The 21,314-nt window shown below is 42.4% G+C and overlaps 2 protein-coding genes across 8 annotated transcripts in view; both read right to left on the reverse strand.

The window, feature by feature from the left end:
- Positions 1–7,856, reverse strand: part of LOC140481632 (nectin-3-like) — a 117,845-nt gene extending 109,989 nt beyond the window's left edge. The window contains exons 1-2 of one of the 4 annotated variants that reach the window (XM_072578135.1): positions 7,838–7,856; positions 1,714–1,861 (exon numbers count right to left, since the gene is read on the reverse strand). The gene's annotated coding sequence lies outside the window, so the exon portion shown is untranslated. Of the gene's footprint in view, positions 1–1,713; positions 6,115–7,837 lie in introns of those variants that run through there. The other 3 variants (XM_072578137.1, XM_072578139.1, XM_072578140.1) reach the window with 3 other exon arrangements.
- Positions 7,857–7,967: 111 nt separating this feature from the next.
- Positions 7,968–21,314, reverse strand: part of LOC140481633 (nectin-3-like) — a 36,611-nt gene continuing 23,264 nt past the window's right edge. The window contains exons 3-5 of one of the 4 annotated variants that reach the window (XM_072578141.1): positions 20,563–20,865; positions 15,282–15,387; positions 7,968–9,070 (exon numbers count right to left, since the gene is read on the reverse strand). In XM_072578141.1, coding sequence (XP_072434242.1) covers positions 8,905–9,070; positions 15,282–15,387; positions 20,563–20,865 — 575 coding nt within the window. In that variant the 3' untranslated portion in view covers positions 7,968–8,904. Of the gene's footprint in view, positions 9,071–15,280; positions 15,388–16,025; positions 16,200–16,835; positions 17,470–20,562; positions 20,866–21,314 lie in introns of those variants that run through there. The other 3 variants (XR_011961570.1, XM_072578142.1, XM_072578143.1) reach the window with 3 other exon arrangements.

Raw genomic sequence — 21,314 nt, forward strand, 5'->3', positions numbered from 1 at the left:
ATTGTTGCGGGTGTCCCGGAGATGTTCCCTAAAGCGCTCTGCTAGGAGGCGCCCAGTCTCCCCAATGTAGAGGAGACCGCATCGGGAGCAGCGGATACAATAAATGATATTAATGGATGTGCAAGCAAAACTTTGATGGATGTGGAAGGCTCCTTTAGGGCCTTGGATAGAGGTGAGGGAGGAGGTGTGGGTGTAGGTTTTACAGTTCCTGCGGTGGCAGGGGAAAGTGCCAGAATGGGAGGGTGGATTGTAGGGGGGCATGGACCTGACCAGGTAGTCACGGAGGGAACGGTCTTTGTGGAAGGCGGAAAGGGGTAGGGAGGGAAGTATATCCCTGGTGGTGGGGTCTTTTTGGAGGTGGCAGAAATGTCGGCCTGTGGTCCAACATTTCAACTCCCCCTCCCACTCTGCCGAGGACATGGAGATCCTGGGCCTCCTTCACTGCCGCTCCCTCACCACCAGACACCTAGAGGAAGAACGCCTCATCTTCCGCCTCGGAACACTTTAACTCCAGGGCATCAATGTGGACTTCAACAGTTTCCTCATTTCCCCTTCCCCCACCTCACCCTAGTTCCAAACTTCCAGCTCAGCACTGTCCCCTGACTTGTCTGGACTTGTCCTACCTGCCTATCTCCTTTTCCACCTATCCACTCCACCCTCTCCTCCCTGACCTATCACCTTCATCCCCTCCCCCACTCACCCATTGTACTCTATGCTACTTCCTCCCCACCCCCACCCTCCTCTAGCTTATCTCTCTATGCTTCAGGCTCACTGCCTTTATTCCTGATGAAGGGCTTTTGCCCGAAACGTCGATTTTGCTGCTCCTTAGCTGCTGCCTGAACTGCTGTGCTCTTCCAGCACCACTAATCCAGAATCTGGTTTCCAGCATCTGCAGTCATTGTTTTTACCTCACTTTCTCATAGCACTACACCTCTACATACAGCACATGGACTGCATTGGTTTAATGAGGTACCAAATTATAAAGGGCAATTATGAAAAGACAATAAATACTGGCCTTAATGGTGACTCTGACATGCACGGAGAGAATAAAATCATAATAATGCTGGACACTATCCTGCAGATTGTGGTTCTGTCTCTGCATTTAGACCAGAGGGTTTCAAAGATACCTAGTTTTGAACTGCTAGACATATTCTGAATCAATCTTATTTGACACAATGTTAGGATCCATGTGGGATGCTCTTTGGAGTGTTGGTGTGGACTTGATGGACCAAATGGCCTGTTTTCAGACCGTAGGGATTCTGTGAACAGCATTTGGACAAAGATTGCTGGGATTTAGAATATATTCTGCGACTTCAATGACAGTCATCAGGAATGGTTCAGTTGCACCATTAATAACTGAGCTGACTAAATCCTTAAGTATGTATCTGTCAGAGGTGAATGAGGCAAGTGAAGAGTCACCAAAAGAGGGAAAATATTCTGTTGGTTCAAGATGATCTGGAATCAGGATGAGGTGATGCCAAGGAGGTGAAACACAGAAGACAGGCACTAAAAAGAACAGTGTTTAAAACCATGAACAAATCGAACAGAATAAGCAAGGATAGTTTGCTGTGGTCTTACCCATTCATGATTTTGACCAGAGTGTGTTCTGGTTGTATGGATAGCAAAGAAACTAGACTGAAACATTCCAACCAACAGTATTAAATAATATCAACATGTTAAATCCCAGGGTATGTATTTGATGAAAATACTTACATTTTTGGGGAAGTTTCTTTGTCACTATTTCTTTGTGGCTATTTCTTTCTTGCTCTATGATAATGATAGCTGAGAGCGCTGAGCAGAATTATCAGTATCAGGATTATGATGATAAAGGGCACCATGTAATGACGTGACTGCTGATCATCTGCAAGTAAATACAATAAAAGATTCTATCATGCTATACCAACAACAACATAGCATCACTATTAGAGCCCACGATAGTTTTTTTCATTATTTGTATTTTATTCTTGTATCAGTTTTGGCTTAGAGCTATGAATAACATGGAGAAATAAATAATAACGTTTTGAAAAATGTCCATATTACAGAGGAGGAGGTACGAACGTCTTAAAACTCATAAACATGGATAAATCCCCAGGAACCGATTGTGCGTACTCTAGAACTCTGTGGGAAACTAGGGAAGTGATTACTGGACCCCTTGCTGAGATATTTGGATCATCGATAGTCACAGGTGAGGTCCTGGAAGACTGGAAGTCAGCTAATGCTGTGCCACTACTTAAGAAAGGGGATAAGGAAAAGCCAGGGAGTGATAAACTGGTGAGCCTGACTTGAATGGTGGGCAAGGTTTTGGAGGGAATCCTGAGGGACAGGATTTACATGAAATGGAAAGGCAAGGACTGATTAGGGATAGTCAACATGGCTTTGTGCATGGGATATCATGTCTCACTAACTTAGTTGAGTTCTTTGAAGAAGCAATGAAGGGGATTGATGAGGGCAGAGTGGTGGATCTGATCGAAACGGACTTCAGTAAGGCTTTCGACAAGGTTTCTCATGGTTTCCAGGTCAGCAAGGTTAGATCTCATGGAATATCTATTTGGATACAAAACTGGCTAAAGTTAGAAGACAGAGGGTTGTGGTAGAGGATTGTTTTTCAGATCGCAGGCCTGTGACCAGTGGTGTGCCATAAGGATCGGTGCTGGGTCAACTGCTTTTCATCATTTATATAAATGATTTGGATGTGAATTTAGGAGGTATGGTTAGGAAGTTTGCAGGTGACACCAAAATTGGGAGATGCAGGGGACAGTGAAAAAGGTTAGCTCAGAGTACAACGGGATCTTGATCATTTGGGTTGATGAGCTGAGGAGCGACAGATGGAGTTTAATTTAGATAAACGTGCGTGTGCACCATTTTGGAAAGTCAAATCAGGGCAGGACTTCTACACATAATGATAAGGTCCTGGGAAGTGTGGCTGAACAAAGAGATCTTGGTGTGCAGGCCCATAGCTCCTTGAAAGTGGAGTTGAACAATTAGGATAGTGAAGAAGGTGTTTGGTATGTTTCCCTTTATTGGTCAGTACACTGAGTATAGGAGTTGGGAGGTCATGTTGCGGCTGTACAGGACATTGGTTAGGTCACATTTGGAATACTACGTGCAATTCTAGTCTCCCTGCTTTACAAAGGATGATGGGAAACCTGAAAGGGTTCAGAACTGATTTACAAAGATGTTGCCAGGGTTGGAGGGTTTGAGCTATAGAGAAAGGCTGAATGGACCGAGGCTACTGTCCCTGGAACGTCTGCGGCTGAGGGGTGACCTTATAGAGACTTATAAAATCATGAGGGTCATTGATAGGGTAAGTAGGCAAGGTCTTTTCCCCAGGACAGAGAGAATGCAAAACTAGAGAGCATAGGTTTAAGGTGAGAGGGGCATGATTTAAAAGGGATCTAAGGGGCAGTTGTTTCACACAGAGGGTGGTGAGTGTATGGAATGAGGTGCCAGAGGAAGTGGTGGAGGCTGGTGGAACTACATTTAAAAGGCATCTGGATGGGTATATGAATATGAAAGGTTGAGAGAATATATGGGTCAAATCCTGGAAATGGGACTAGATTTGTTTAGAATATCTGGTCAAGTTGGACCGAACAGTCTGTTTCCATGCTGGATATCTCTATAATCTATAACTAGATATGGTGAGCTAAACGTGAATTGTGGACTGTAAACGACAGCTTATGGGAAAAGGAAAACAGACCAAACAAGCTTTCCTTTATTCATAAAGCCACATTTGGAAGTTAATTGCAGGTTGGTTCCTGATCAAGGTTCTGCAGACAATTGGTCTCTGGGAAAGAGCATCATAGATCACAGAACATTACAGCGCAGTACTGCCCTTTGGCCCTTGATGTTGTGCTGGCCTGCGAAACCAACCTGAAGCCCATCTAACCTACACTATTCCTATATTCTCTATATGTTTATCCAATGACCATTTAAATGCTCTTAAAGTTAGACAGTCTACTACCGATGCTGGCAGGGAGTTCCACGCCCCTACAACTCTCTGAATAAAGAAACTACTTCTGACATCTATACTATACCTATCACCCCTCAATTTAAAGCTATGTCCCCTCATGGTAGCCATCACTATCCAAGGAAAAAGGCTGTCACTGTCCACCCTATCTAACCCTCTGATTATCTTATATGTTTTAATTAAGTCTTTCCAAAGTGCATAATCTCACACTTTTCTGCATTAAACTCTATTTACCACCTCTCAGCCCAGCTCTGCAGCTCATCGACGTCCCTCTGTAACCTGCAACATCCTTCGGCACTATCCGCAACTCCTCTGACCTTAGTGTTATCTGCAAATTTACTAACCCATTCTTCTATGCTGTCATCCAGGTCATTTATAAAAATGATAAACAGCAGTGGCCCCAAAACAAATCCTTGCCATAGACCACTCGTGACTGAATTCCAGGATGAACGTTTCCCATCAACCACCACACTGTCTTCTTTCAACTAGCCAATTTCTGATCCAAACCGCTAAATCACTCTCAATTCCATGCCTCCATGTTTTGTGCAATTGCCTACCATGGGGAATCTTATCAAATGCCTTACTGAAAGCCATACACACCACATCAACAGCTTTAACGTCATCCACCTGTTTGGTCACCTTCTAAAGAACTCAAGGTTTGAGAGGCACAACCTACCCTTCACAAAACTATGTTGACTAAACCTAATCAACTTATTCCTTTCCAGATGATTATAAATCTTATCTCTTATAACCTTTTCCAACACTTAACCCATTGTGAAAGTGCGTTTGGTATGCTTTCCTTTATTGGCAAGAGTATTGAGTACAGGTGTTGGGAGGTCATGTTGCAGCTGTACGGGACATTGGTTCAGCTACTTTGGAATATTGCATGCAATTCCCGTCTGTCTCCTTCCTATCGGAATGATGTAGTGAAACTTGAAAGGGTTTAGAAAGACTTACAAGGATATTGCCAGGGTTGGAGGATTTGAGCTATAGGGAGAGGCTGAACAGGCTGGGGCTGTTTTCTCTGGAGCGTCAAAGGCTGAGGGGTGACCTTATAGTGGTTTATAAAATTATGAGGGGCATTGATTGGGTAAATAAACAAGGTCTTTTCCCTGGGGTGGGGGAGTCCAGAACTAGAGGACATAAGTTTAGGGTGAGAGGGGAAACACATAAAAGGGACCTAAGGGGCAACTTTGTGACATTGTGAAAGACATTGTGAAAACAACTCAAATAATTTGGTCAGTTTTGGTATTTTCTTTAATTTATCTCTTAATGAAGTGTGTTAGTCTGCCTCTCCTTTGTGTGAATGGGGCTGAAAACAAAGATTTTTGGATTTAATGCATAGGCCAGTTCGGTTACTTTCTTATTTCATTTTTCCTTTGTTAAATTTACAGTGGTGTAAATAAAAGAACAAGTCTTATATTGAAGATACAAACCAGTGTCTGCAATTGATTAATTGCAGAGTCTGGGATTCGTTGTTCAAAAATCTGGTTAGAAATCATGGGGGTCAATTTTAAGGGTCTTTGAAAGTGTTAATTTTACTGTGTTGCAAATACAGAGGTAGAAAGCATGACTACCATGGATACGATTGAAACACCTTGAATACAGAAAAATGTCCTCAGGTACCTCAGTGGTACAATTAGACAAATATAGATGCTGAACTCAATGAAAAGACATTAGGAGGAATAACCAAATACTTGACCAAAATGATGTTTTTAAACAGATTCTTTTAGTAGGAGGGAGAAATGGCTGCAGGAGTTCTTTATTGACTTCCATTGGTGCATTTATTTTGACACAACTGGAAGACAGTCAGATAACTGGCTGGAACTGTAAAAAGATTAAAATAATTATTTGCACTGATTGAAACAAACTGAAAAGAGACAATGGACTGCTCCAAAAGGTCTGCATAAAGCAACTTAAGGGATAGTATGGTCCTGACACTGTGCTAAGTGGGTTACATTGGGAACAGGGCTATTGGTTAAAACAGGCATCCGTGAGGCATTTTGAGTAGAACTGTATTAAAGTGCAATCTGTGATGTTCTGGCCTGGCATATTCCCTGACTCTGTCAGCCCTACACCAGGTCACAGTCCTGGTTCCATGCAGTTATAAAGGAAAATGCGCCACTTGATCTGAAAATGAGGCATCAACCCGATAAGGCTGTAAGACCGTGTCCATACCCCCAATCCTGCCCCCCTCCTCTCCCCAAAACCCCGTCCGCCCCCAAAACCCCGACCCCCTTCTGACTCCCCCCAACCCTGTCTCCCCCTCCGCCCCCCCCCCCCCCCCCCAACCCCCGTGCACTCCACCCCTGTCAGCACCCATGAGCCCACTGGTACCCCCCTCCCATCCCTGGGGCAGCCAGACGACACCATCAGTAAGACTGCTGCTACCTACTAAGCATCTGAATCATCATGCCACGGACAAACGCAAGTGGATGTGATGGAAGTTCTGCATTCTTGGAACATCCGTATGTGAACTGACATAGAAAGCAAGTTGTTTAGCCAACAGAAAAGAAAAAATTATACATGGGTCTTTTTTGGAGTAGAAGGTACCACATGGCTCAGTGCTCGGTCCCAACTGTTCGACACACACATATATATTTACAGAGGAACCTCGATTAGCCGAATATCAATGATCCAAATTTTGGATTATCCAAAGAAGATGTCAAGGTGCTGATAGAAACATTACATCAAAGAGGTGTTTCAACACTGATCGCATCTTTTGTGTACAATGATTAAAAATGAACTCGGCTTACTGAAATGCTGCCGAGAACAGTGCTAGAATTGATGGGAGCCCGCCCTCTCTCTCTCTCCCCACACTTTCCCCTGGAGTTCTACACAGGTGTATATCCTAAATCCCCCCTTCCCCAGATAATTGTTCCAACACTGTCCTGTACTGGGCAAAGGATGGAACCTGTCAAAAAGTTGCAGTAAAACGTTGTGTGCATGTGTATGGGCTATTTTGAGACTCACCCCCCCCCCCCCCCCCCCCCCCCTCAAAGGTAGCAGCAGTCTTACTGTTGGTGTCCAGTCTGGCTGCCCTGGGGATGGGAGGGGGGCAACCAGTGGGCTCATGGGTGCTGACAGGGGTGGGGTTCACGGGGGTTGGGGGGGGCGGAGGGGGAGACAGGGTTGGGGGGAGTCAGAAGGGGGTCGGGGTTTTGTGGGCGGATGGGGTTTTGTGGAGAGGTGGGGGGCAGGATTGAGGGTATGGACAGGGTGGACTGGGGATGGAGTTGGACGGGTTTGAGGGTGGGCGGAGGGGCTGGAGCAGGGGGCTCACACGTGGTGTGTTGCTGCCAGGTCTCCCAAACGGGAAGTGGACTTTGCAAGTGCTCGCTGCGTCAATCCCGTTGAACTGATTGGGGTGGAGGGTATGGGGGCTTCAGCAATGCTGCAGGTCCCTTAAACACAAGCGTGTCCCCACTCAGAAACAAATCCTGAGACAGAGAGAAGGAGCAAGGTAGGACAGCGAGGAAAAAGGAAACTTCAGAAAACTCCGAGCCCTATAGGAGAGGCATTGAATCAATTAACCAAATAATCAATTATCCCAATGAAATACTGCCTGCCCTTCTCATTGGGACAATCGAGGTTCCTCTGTACATCAATAACTTAGATGAGAGAATAAAACGGATATTCCCAAGATTGCTGATGACACAGGAGGAGAAAAGTATACGAAGAGGAGGATGCTCGGAGAAATTTTGTGTAGTGAGGAGGAAGCAAAGAAGCAACAAGACAAGTTAGTTGAGATTGGGCAAATATGTAGCAAACAAAGTATAAGATGGATAAGTGTGAAGTAACATATTTCGATAGGAAAACAGATTGGTAGAAAATTATTTAAATGGCGATAGATTGGCAATGTTAATGTACCAACGGAGTTGGATATCCTTGTCTTCTAGTCGCTGAAAGCAAACACACAAGTGCAGCAAGCTGTGAGGAAGACAAATTGTATGTTGCCTTTATTCCAAGTAGAATGCAGGATCAGTAAAGATAAATCAGGCTAGAATTGTTGACGCTTGAAAATGCAGATGATCAAGAGACTTGATGATTGACTTTCTGAAGAACTTCAATAAGTATGGATGCAGGTAAACTGTATAAATGCAGAAAAAGAGGTTGCAAATGTTGAAAGCTACTAATAAATCAAACAAAGAATTTCAGAATAATTTATTCACTCGGTGTGGTGAGCTTTTAGACCTTGGTGACAACATGGACCGCCTCAGCAGGAACTCTACGACAAACCTTCCTCGAGTCCAAAAAATATCTATTGACCTTTACACTCTGTCTCCCATCATTCAGCTAACCTTGTGGATCACATAGGCCACAGTCAGCTTCTATTGATTCCTGAAGTGAACACACAGCTTTAAACAGACATTCAATATTGACAAAAAAAATTAACTCCTTTTTTTTTGAAAAGGTCATAATAAGCAATAATATAATTTTGCAGCAGGACACTTTTGCAATAATATTGGCAATTGGTGTTAAAAAAAATTTCCAAGTATAGAAAATTGTAATATGAGTTTAATTTTTCAGTTGTGAATTGTTCTGTGAATTGTTGTGAATTGTGAAATGTTTAGTCGCAAAATGTGTTTATTGTTCAATTTGAAATTAAGCTTAAAAACCACTACAGCGTACATGTATCCCATACTTGAGGAGAGGCAAGAACTAGGGGACGGAGTTTATAAAAAGGGGTTTCCTCACTGACGAGGGAGGTGAGGATCATTTTCTCCGAGGGGAATGATTGTTTGGAACTCTTCACCATGGGCAGGATCCTTGAATATTTTTAAGGCAGAGGTAGATCAATACTTGACTAATTAGGAGGTTATCAGGCATTGGGAGCAAAATGGAAATTAGGAACAATCATATGAATCATTGTATGACTGAATTGCTGGAGGGGCCGAATGGCCTACGCTTGCTACTCCTTCATATGTTCATGTCGATCAGATTAAAAGATACTTATTTGGAAACAAATAAAGGGATCCTGATGCAGTCCCAGCGGTGTTGCTTGCTTCACATATATAAAGCCCATAAAGTTCAGGAGTCAACTTGGAGAATTTAATTTTGTCCTTTTGTATTATCACACCTTCTGGAATAGAGTCATTCTTCCTAATTAAAACAAAAGTTCAGTTGCAGAGTGAGAATAAAATATTTCATTTGCTTCAATCAAATGGCATAAGGTTTTATGGTAACTGCATGCAGTTTATAGATATTTACTAATCAACATCTTCAGGGTTGTTACAACACAACTCTGGTGCACGTTGTACCCAAAACACCTAGTCCAGAGTAGGGACACTACCATTATACCACAGACTATATATTTAGTAAAATTGTGCAAGCAACGATTGATTTTTTGGAGGGATCTTTGCTCTGGAACCCAGCGAGATTTCATATCATATCTTACCTGACACTTATTAACTACCTAACCCCCACTCCAATGGTGTCCCTCAGATTCAAATCTATTCCCATCTTAACACCTCCGGTTTTTTGACTAACTCACGACTCACCAAAAATCCGCTGACAGTTTGGCATCCCTTGGCACTTGTGTTGTATTTTAAAAGCTTGTATGCACCCAGACTGATACTGGCATTCCAGAGGTGCTCTGCTTGGTCAAGGAGGAAATCCGAACATGATTGAGAAAGGTAAGATAGTGCTGCAATTCTCCAACAAGGACCCAAAAGACCTGACAAATGGGGGTGGCGCAAAGGAGAGGAGTCCTCCTCCTAGGGAAGTGGGAGAAGAGCCCATGCCACCAGATCTTGGCAGCCCAGTCTGAGGTCATCACCTGGGTCAGTGCTACCTAAATGGTGAGGAGGAGCAACCAACAGTGCCTTAGGAAGTCAATTAGCATCTTCGGTTTATCAGGCAAAGAACCACACTCTTCTCCCTCCAAATTCACATTCACTCTCTCTCTGAAACTGCACCCACACCACCAGGCTCATGCTCTTTCAGTCTCTAATGCCTGTGATGTGTTGATTACTTGATAAGCTTAGTTGCTGAGTCATTGGTGGACTTCTTTGTCCCACCTTCAGTATTTCCATGCAATGACCATGTCCATCTTTGCATCCCCCCATTAAACTCTCAAACCATTTAACCTGCATGTCTTCTGCATTGGGTACTCACTCGTCTGAATCACCTCCCCATCTTTTGACCTGCACCAATTCTAATGGCCAAGCCAATGAGTTTCATCTCACTCAATGTCTCCCTTTATCTCATTCCCATTGAAGGAAGCTGAAAGGGCCCAGATGGCGACACAGGGTTGTTCGACATTCAGCTCCTCACCCCCAATGGGGAGAGAATCCTGTCTCTCACAGAAGACTGGGTCTGCGCCTGCGGAAATGTCGTGATATACCTGTCCTGCTAACCAAGTCAATACCACTCTTCAATCTGCTACAACTCTCATTTTAATCTTACTATCAGTCTGATTTTACATACACCATTTCTAACCACTCGCCTTATCTCTTTTTTTTGTTTTGCATGTACGGCCAGCATCTGGATCACCACCACTCTGGAGAAATGGGCAGCTCCCCAGAAACCATCCGCTTGTCCCCTGAGAATGAAAATACAAGATCTCCGAGGAAGTATTGGCAAAGGTGTCCTTGCCAGCTCAGGTAATCATGTTGCTGCTACTCCAAGGCTGCCAGAGACCAGGCTGCTGCTGAGCCCAAGCCAGCGAGGACCCTGTGGTGTCTGCAAGAAGGAACTTCATCCACAAGCACAGGAGCAGCAGGTATGTGGAATGCAATGGTCCTTATTGCCCAGAAGCTGTTGCAATGTGACAAGACGTGTAACCTGTGAAGCTGTTACCAGGGACAAGTTGGGCCTGTCATGGAGACCCAGATACAGCATCCTCAGGTCTGCTGGAGAGGCACATACCTCCAGTACATCACCCAAGGTACTGGTCCTCTGAACTAAAGGCACAGCAACAGGAACACAGGGAACCTGGTGGACATTCCAGGTGCCCCATGAACACAAGGAGACAAGACAGTGTAGCTAGAGGATGAACTAACGCCCCTTAGAAACCTTCTCTCAGGACACTGGGAGATGGCCAGGCCTTCCAACACCACACTGTCTGTCCTCCCATAATCCCTGGAAGTTGCGTCCACAGAGGGATCACTTGGAAGCATCAAGACACAAACACTCCTGCAGTCATCCAACCAAACGTCCAGAGCCAAAAGGATCTCTGCACCCCATCTACAGAACTTGGGACTACACTAAGACAAAGTGGGAGAGAGAGGATAAAGGAAACATAAAGAGGGCACTTTGTTGGCACAGCTAACAAATTACTATACATTTTTGATTACATTCTATTAGTTTAACTGCTTTGACGTTACAAGGTAGAAGTCAGAGGGTGGTGGTGGAGGGTTGTGTTTCAGACAGGAGGCCTGTGACCAGTAGTGTGCCACAATGATTGGTGCTGGGTTCACTACATTTTGTCATTAATATAAATGATTTTGATGTGAGCATAAGGGGTATAGTTCGTAAGTTTGCAGATGACACCAAAATTGGAGGTGTAGTGGACAGCGAAGAGGGTTACCTCAGATTACAACAGGATCTGGACCAGATGGGCCAATGGGCTGAGAAGTGGCAGATAGAGTTTAATTCAGATAAATGAGAGGTGCTGCATTTTGGGAAAGCAAATCTTAGAAGGACTTATACACTTAATGGTAAGGTCCTAGGGAATGTTTCTGAACAAAGAAACATTGGAGTGCAGGTTCATAGCTCCTTGAAAGGAGAGTCGCAGGTAGATAGGATAGTGAAGAAGGCATTTGGTATGCTTTCCTTTATTGGTCAGAGTATTGAGTACAGGGGTTGGGAGGTCATGTTGCGGCTGTACAGGACATTGGTTAGGCCACTGTTGGAATATTGCGTGCAATTCTGGTCTCCTTCCTATCGGAAAGATGTTGTGAAAGTTGAAAGGATTCAGAAAAGATTTACAAGGATGTTGCCAGGGTTGGAGGATTTGCACTATGGGGAGAGGCTGAACAGGCTGGGGCTGTTTTCCCTGGAGCACCAGAGGCTGAGAGGTGACCCTATAGAGATTTACAAAATTATGAGGGGCATGGATAGGATAATAGACAAAGTCTTTTCCCTGGGGTGGGGGAGTCCAGAAGTAGAGGGCGTAGGTTTCGGGTGAGAGGGGAAAGATATAAAAGAGACCTAAGGGGCAACGTTTTCACACAAAGGGTGGTACATGTATGGAATGAGCTGCCAGAAGATATGGTGGAGGCTGGTACAATTGAAACATTTAAGAGGCATTTGGATGGGCATATGAATAGGAAGGGTTTGGAGGGATATGGGCCGGGAGGTGGCAGGTGGGACTAGATTGGGTTGGGATATCTGGTCGGCATGGACAGGTTGGACCAAAGGGTCTGTTTCCAGCTGTACATCTCTATGACTCTAAAAGGTACTCCATTGGCCATAAAGTGCTTTGAGACATTTGGTGATCGTGAAATGTGGTCTGTGTATACAAGCCTTTGTTTTTCAACCACCCAGTTTTTTAAAATATAATTTTAATTTAACAAAATTATAGATATACAAAAATATCAAAATATAATATTGTTACAACAAAAACAACAATAAACAAACTACTCTCCTACTTTTCAAAAGGACTCTCAACAAACCTTCACAAACCTTGCAAAAACTCTCAACTACACTCATTATACATCAATAATTAAGTAAATAAATAATGCTACTCAATGTAACAAGACCACAACTCTCAACCTTTGACAGCATCAATTATTAAACCCACATTTGTTTGAAATTCTTCCTCCCAGGACTTTAGGCTTATTAAACTAAACCATCATGACTAGGCAAAAGCCCTAATATAAATGGCAGACAGATCCTCTTCCAAATAATTCAGAAAGTGCTGCCACATCTTATAAAAATTGTTCATTTTCTGGTACACCATGTTTGTAAGCAAGTCCAAAGGAATGTGTCCCATAATTAACTTATGTCACCCCAATAGGCCCAGGGGGTTCTCAGACTTGCACAAAAACTGAGGATGTTAAACCTCTTTTTCCTATGTATATCTAAGGGAGATAAATTTGGTAAACCCAGGAGAAACTGGATTCACCTTGACTTCTGTCCCCAAGACCCTCTCCATTACTCCTGCCACAGCGCTTCAACATGCTCAAAGCCTGGCGCAATACCACAAACAAAGAGTGAGGGCACCCGCATTTATTTTACACTTAGGGCACATTGAAGATGCTCCCTGCTTAAATTTTGCAAGATATCTGAACCCTCTGAAGAATCATTAACTGCATAGCATGGGTCCTATTACATTTTGAAATCTTCCTCACATTCTCGCAAATGTCCTCCCAAGTTTCTGGAGTGATCTCCACCCCGACTCTCTCTCCCATACCAAGGAACCTCCTGCCAACAAATGACAGAGAGTACTCACTGAAAGGGTGCTCTTCGCATGAAGCACCCTCTTTTCCATATCAGATCTATAACCCTCAGTCAGAAGTATAGTCTCTTTTTGGATAAAATCTCTGATCTAAGCAAAACGGAAGAGGTTCCTACTTGATAATCCATCCTTATGAGTTATTTGATCACATTGCATCAACGTTTCATTTTCAAACAGATCACCTAAACTCCCGTATCCACTCAGGATTTAAACACGGGATCCATTGTTCTTGGTCAAAAACCTGGCATACCAACTATGGGAGTATGGAAAGATGTTTTAGACATATTACTCTCCATCTGTCTCATTGCCCTCCATGCTTTGACAATATTAATAAAGATTGGATTGCGGCAATGTTCCGCAACTGTCCTCATTTTGTCCAGAAACAACAATTTAATAAGAGGACACTTTGCCTGGGAGGCCTCAATGTCCAACTACATCGATGATGAGTCCTCACAGGCCCAATCACTTACAAAAGATAGAAGGGAGCTCAATTGATATCTTGTGATGTCTGGGAGATCCACTCCGCCTAACCCCTGGGGCATTTGCAACTTTGTATCTAGAATTGGCCCTAACAGTATGCCTACAACTTCTTTATAAAATTCACTGGGCAAGCCATCAGGACCAGGCATCTTCCAACTTTGAAGTTGCCTCACCATCTCCTGTTTGTCTTGAGCTGCTAATGGAGCACAAAGGAGAGACACTTGTTCAGCAGACACATCAGGAAGATCCAAATTCCTAAAAAAGACTCCATCTTATCCAGTCTGTCCTCACAGCATTCAGACTGGTAAAGTTCAGAGTAAAATCTCCAAAATGTCTCATTGATCTTTTTAGCATCATAGGTAAGAGTCCTATTCCCTTCCCTGATAGAAGCAATAGACTAGGAGGCATTCTTCTTCTTGACCAAATATGCCAAGTAATTACCTGACTTATCATCAAACAGCATCTGCTTCACAAAAGAAAGTTCCTTCCTTGCTGTATGCGTGAGGATAGGTTTAAGGTGGATCGGAGAGCTGTGATCCACTGCAGCTTAGTCACTGACTGTTTACTGTTTAAGCCGTCTCAATTGATTTCAATTGTACTTCAAGCAGACACTGCTGCTCTCCCTTCTAACTGGCAGAATATGAGATCATTATCCCTCTAGCATAGGCCACAGCAGTCTCCCAAAGAATGGATGGATGACTAGTTGTACCTGAGTTAGTGGCCAAAAAAGCTTCAAATTCCCTGGAGAAGTATTCTACAAACTTGCTGTCCTTGAGGACGATGGGATCCGTTCTCCAGTACCGTGAGCCCTTTGCATCACCCTTAATTTTAACCATTAATTACACCACTGCATGATCAATGATGGCAATATTCACAATTGAACAGGATACCACCAAATCCAAAAAAGCTGCGGGAGTTAGGAAATAATTAATCCTTGTGTGGCATTTATGAGGATTGGAAAAGAATGTTAAATATCTGCCCGTAGGATGGAGACGTCTCCAAATGTCTACTAACTCCATCTTTATTGCGATTATCATGTGTAGAATTTAGTGGAATTTTATGTTGGGAGTCCGCACCATTAGAAAACCGGGACTGAGCAAACCAATTGCACTCAGCAGAGAGCAGCAGAATTTCACTACATATGAATTTAATCTCAGCTCCAAAGTGCAAGAAACATTGCAGTGAAGTTTACAATTGAGTACTTTGACAGGGTTTTGCCGAATGGGAGCTCAGGTTAGAAATTTGCAAATGGTCAGTGCTCCCATTCCAGAATTTGCACGAGTTACTGGTTTGTGATTTGAAAGGCTCGAGAATCGTACAAGGCAGGAATTAGTTGAACTGATCGTCACATGAATGTGAAGCCTGTAGCGTATTTATGCTGCAATGCCAGCCCCTCCTAGTATTTGGGTAATAAGACAGAAATGTTCTTACTTTGTCCAGATGTATTCAGTTGGAAGTGGATTAGCATCTGCAATACAAATCAGGTATAAGCCACCATCTTCAGTCATCTGATAGTTAATAAAAACTGATGACATGTCTGAAAAAAAAAATTTCATTAGAATTGAATTTTTGAAATCATTAAAAATAATCAGTAATTCAAACATGCACATTTAAGGAAAGATGATAAGGCTGCATCAACATTCCAGAACATGTTTTTTGGCCTATTTTCCAATTGGTTATCTGCCACATGATGAATGCAATTCTAATCCTGAGGTTCCATATTCTCTTATCTCCTTTTTGTTAAGGAACATTTTATGGAGTGTAAAATATATTGCAAACTTGCTATTAACAGCTTTGTGCTACACCCAAGATTAATTTCAACTTCTCTCTCTGTCTCTCCTTCTTTGAATACGCCTGAAGGCAATGGCAGACAATTTAGTCAGGGATACTCATATCCTGAAGGAAATATAAAAAATCCTCTATTAATTAGTGCAGTTAAGATGGTATTTGTGGAATGTGTTGAGAAACAACGGAGTCAATGTTTGGTTGGGGTGTAGGCAGGAATGTGTAAGTGAAACGACAATCAGTTCAGTCATGATCTTGGTGGAGTAGACTTGAAGCCACCTTCTGCTTTGAATTTGTGTCTCACATGTTGCCATGCATCAAGGATGATTAATGAAAATTTATAACGATAAACAAATGTTCAAAAGTTGAACAGGCATTTTCAGAGCATACCTTTTCCTTCAATACATTTCTGCCTACCAACAGGATAGGGTTCTGGTCAAGTGGAGTGTTGTGGCATATGTGGGAGGAGGTGGAAGAGATAGTGAAGCTCAGAGCTCAGAAACTGAGATAATCCTGGTGCTTGGCTGCTGTGACAAATGATCAGAGGGCTGCCAACCTTCCATGCTGAAATAGAGGAGACATAGCAACGCTGGAACTTGCATTCGTTTACAGAAGACAATCAAAATTAAAGAACGATACAAAAGGCACAAAAATGAAATAGCAATAGAAGTAACAGATGCAGAAAATGTGAACATGAATGCCAATTTCAAAAATTTCATTCATTTCCAAATATTGCAGCAGAGGCATTATTACTTAGAGGCTGAATAATTCCAGAATTACTGGAAACTGTCAATTAACCAGTCTCTGATAAATTGCAATGTTTGCCTATTGGTAAGAAACCAAGACAGCACATGAAGCACAAAATAAAACCAGGATTAAGTTATGAAAGCTGTGATTGACTTGGCTCATAATGGATTGGAGTTTCACAATGGGACGTGTTATGGACCAGGCCAAACCCCTCAAAATATATTCAGAAGATAGACTTGAGCCTAACTTTCTCTTATTTTAAAAGATAAGTGAGGACTGCAGATGCTGGAGATCAGAGCTGAAATGTGTTGCTGGAAAAGCACAGCAGGTCAGGCAGCATCCAAGGAGCAGGAGAATCGATGTTTCGGGCATGAGCTGAAGAAGGGCTCATGCCCAAAACGTCGATTCTCCTGCTCCTTGAATGCTGCCTGACCTGCTGCGTTTTTCCAGCAACACATTTTCAGCTTTAAAAGGTAAGTGTCAGGCACTGCATTCCAGATGCAGTTGGATTGGTCAAGCTACCAGACTGGAATAATTTAACTCCATTAGAAAAGTTAACAAAATAATAGATCACTTAACTACTAATTAACTGGTCCAATACAGTAACATACAATTAACACCCTTGGCCAATGCAAGTTCAGAAAAATCAATTATCTCACAGGCAATTCTCCAGTCTCAAGAGGAAAAAACATTGAGAGAAATCTCAGAGAATAGCAGGAGTGATATACAAGAGCATCCACCCAGTTTCAAGACTCGGTGACTGATACTGAAAACCTAAAAGGTCTTGGCAGTGTGGGAGCTTGACCCCATCCATTCAGGGTGATACTATTGTTCCAACTTTAAAAAGAATGCCAAGGTCTCACAAGCTGTGGATCCAAATAGACAACTCAGTACCTTGGTCTTAAAACCTCTCTTCAGCAAAATACCAGGATAAAATACACCTCTTCAAGCAATAGTATTGTCACGGATGAAATAATAAAACATACTGTAAGTTCTTGCTGCACAGTAATCGCCCACTCAGTGAATGATGGGAAGTTACAATCACACTTCCCCTATTTTAGGAACAAAAGCAAAACATTGTACAAATCTGAAATAAGAAAAAGAAAATACAAGACATGTTTTTACAAACTTAAATTGTCAATATTTCTTTGAAAATTACCAAAAGAATTGCAGTTGCCAATGTTACTGTGACTCGATTTTTCTTCTATTCTGTGCAAATTAATTAAAAACAGGAACGTTCAATATGGTTTGGTGATGAAGTTGAAAAATAACCCCAACATTTTTCAATGAGTGAAGCAAATCCAATAAAAGTAAGTGAAAACTTAATCTGAACAATTGGTCCATCTTGGTTTCAACGTATTGCTATTTTTCTTTGCGCCAAAATCCTGTAACTTGGTATCAATGTAGCACCTTTTCCATTTGTACTGCAGCGGTTTCGATAAGGTGGCTCACCACAACTCAAGATTAACAAGAGATGTCAATAAATTTAGCCTCACCAGCAACACCCACATTCCAAAGATTAATTATGTTGGACATTTCAAATCCCCATTGTACATTGCTACAACAATAATTTTCATAAAGTTGCAGACCTCTACAGTTGAACTGCTGCATTTGCTTTTTGGGAATTTCAATGATGTATATAAGACAGACACACTGCCAGAAAGATTGCAAAAGCAAATCCAGCTCACACTCTAAGCATTTCCATTGAAGCTTATGCAAAACTGGGATCAGAACATGGACTGCTGAGATTGTGTAGGTGTTAAGCATTGGGTATTTGAAAGCAGGAACACAGAAGGTGAAGACTTATGTGTGAGATGAGGCATCTGGAAATTGGATGACATTCCTGAGTGCCAGGAAATGTTGCTGGGCAAGTGATGGGAGTGTGGTGAGTTGAACAGCATGACAAGACTGGAATATAGGAATTAGGAGGAGGAGGCAATTCAACCCTTCAAGCCAGCCCTGCCATTTAACATGATCATGACTGATCTTATCCTAGTCTCAACTCCAATCTTCTGCCTGCTCTCCATCGCCTTTTATCCCACTTTTCATCAGAAACATATCTATTCTTTTCTTAAATATGTCGATTAATTCAGCCTGTACTGCACTCTGGGGCAGTGAGTTCCACAGATTCTCAACACTGAGAAAAGTAGTTTCCACTCATCTCGTTTTGAACCTAACTCTCATCACAGATTGCCTTTAAGAAAAGGCTAGTTAACTACATAATAAGTGAACAATGTGGCCTTCGCCCCTGCTGTCAGTAGAGGTAGTGTGAGACCCACACAGCCAAAAGCTACAGTCATGGAGAGGTGTAATTAGAGCAAGCATTTGGCTTATAAGAAATTTATTTTGAAACATTAAGGGTTGGATATTTCACAACACAGGAAATACTCTGCCCATGTAATGATCTAGTGCGGGAGATGGTCTTGAGTTAAACTTACTGCACCATTGCAGAAACTCTAAGAGATGTATTCTAGCATGATCAGGGTAGGAATAGTTCTTAGAAAAAGTATTAATTTTGTTGATGATTGAAAAAAACTCAACAGTAACTGTAGGAAGTCCCAGGATATGGTTCCTCAAAGTTATTATTCGGCAAAAGGGAGATATGGAAATTCTTTGGAATCTGAGAATAAATGTGGATTCTGCTGAAGGGACTGTAATTCCATGGAGAACCTGATGAGTTATAAGTACAAAACAGGAATATTCCTCTCAGGAATTTAAATTGTAAGTTGCTTTCAAAAAGATGTTGTTTTGCAGTATATAGGTTCAAAAATGTAAAGTAGTGTCTTTTTCTTAACCTATCAACTTGAATTCCAATATCCTTTTACAAGTTGTAGGTCTCTATGGAGATTGTAACAAAGGGCAGATGTAAAAGGAATGTTAAAAATAATTGGAGGAGATTTAAATTGGGTCAATTGGAAGGAATGTTTCCTCTGGCAGGGGAACTGAAGAGGGTACATCTATCAGGTAATTGGCAAAACAATTAAAAAGGACATGAGTATTTTTTACTCAGGGTTATGATTTGGGTAACTTTTGTGTAAGGGGTGTAAGACTATTTAATGGGTGGGAAGTTTCTCAATAAAGAATACAGAATTACATAATGAGTCACATTGTTCTATGGCCCTGATGTTAATGGATAGGCGGGAAGTGTGCAGAGTAGCACATGGACCTAACAAGGCCAGAGATCAAGAGGCACTGCTGAGCTTAACGACAGAGCCTCAGCAAAATTAAACACTACAGATGTCTGTAATACAGTGGAGCTGGTAGACATTCAGGAACAGCACAAACCATTTTTTTCTCTTTACTCGTTTGTGGGATGCAGGCGTCGCTGACTTGCCAGCATTTATTGCCTGTCCCTAGTTGCCCTTGAGAAGGTAGTGGTGAGCTGCCTTCTTGAACCGCTGCAGTCCACCTGCTATGAGTTGACCCACAATACTGGTACGGAGGGAATTCCAGGATTTTGACCCAGTGACAGTGAAGGGATTGCAATATATTTCCAAATCAAGATGGTGAGTGACTTGGAGGGGAACTTGAAGGACGTAGTGTTCCCATGTATTTTCCTGCCCTTAAATTTCTATGTGGAAGTAGTAACGGGTTTGGAAGGTGCTGACGGAGTATCTTTGGTGAATTTCTGCAATGCATCTTGTAACTGGCAGGACAGTAGTTTAATGTACACATGGTGATGGAGTCTGGCAGTTAGATGTGAAGGAAATTTGACATCAAGAGGGGGGCAGTATGTTGGAATTTTGTCATATGCTTGTAAAAACACCAAAATGCTCATGCCTGTCCTTTTACAATATAAGCTTAAAACGTATTTTTCTATTTCAGGATTCAATTCACTGAGGATTTCACTTCACAGTAAATTTGTCATAGCTACCTTCTCATTCAAGCCCCAGTTAATACAGCAGAACAGGTTCTGACAACATTGTCAAATCTAGGCTGTATATTTCAAACAGATTGCTGATTCCTTCCTCTGGGTGTCCTGCTTGCCTGTTTGAAAAAGATGAATGTGGAGGCACAACAGGAAGGAGTAAAAGAAGTGGCTTCTGCTTTTTTAATAGCCCCACACTTGTACAGCTAAAATGGAGCCATAACAAATTCTATTTCACTCTTGCACCTCATTGTGTATTTACTACAAAGATTAACACAAATATAATGAAAAATAGGATAGAATTGTAATTACAGTCAATAGTCAGCTGAGAAGAAACGTGTTTTGAAGCATTGAGGGTTGGATGTTCCACAACACAGACAATCTTCCGCCCATGAAGCGATTTATTCGGACACAGTTGAAACCAGTTAGAGACAGTCACAGTCCCATTTGCAGCAGGAGGCCCAATACTTTCATTGGTACGTACATCAAAAGGGGCTTTCCAAGTGATACCGGCGGCTGGTTTTGCATTTGCTGCTGTACAGATGACAATGAGGCGTTTCCTGCAGTCAGTCAGAGAAAAGTCTGGATGTGTTTGGATGGTAACAGTTGGAGGAGCTAAATTGAGACACAGAAGTGTAGTTTAGAACATTCAGATGTTATGATCCTTTCTGAATGATTAACCAACATCAAACACTGAACCTAGTTCAAATTAGACATCACAATGACACCTAAGTTTTGCAGTCCATCCTCTCAGTCAAATGAAACTGGGAACACTTCACCCACCCTCAACCTCACCATGGACTACTCTCGACTATCTGTCTCATTCTTGGACACATGCATCTCCATCAAGGGTGGACACCTCAGCACCACACTCTACCGCAAACCCATAGACAACCTCACAATGCGACACTTCTCCAGCTTCCACCCAAAACATATTAAAACAGCCATCCCCTATGGACAAGCCCAACGTGAACACTGGATTTGCTCAGGTGAGGAGGAACGGGATGGGCACCTGAACGTACTCAGGGATGCCCTCACAAGAACACGGTACAATGCCCAAATCA

The sequence above is a fragment of the Chiloscyllium punctatum genome, chromosome 9 (genome assembly GCF_047496795.1).
Source record: "Chiloscyllium punctatum isolate Juve2018m chromosome 9, sChiPun1.3, whole genome shotgun sequence".
Classification (NCBI taxonomy): domain Eukaryota; kingdom Metazoa; phylum Chordata; class Chondrichthyes; order Orectolobiformes; family Hemiscylliidae; genus Chiloscyllium; species Chiloscyllium punctatum.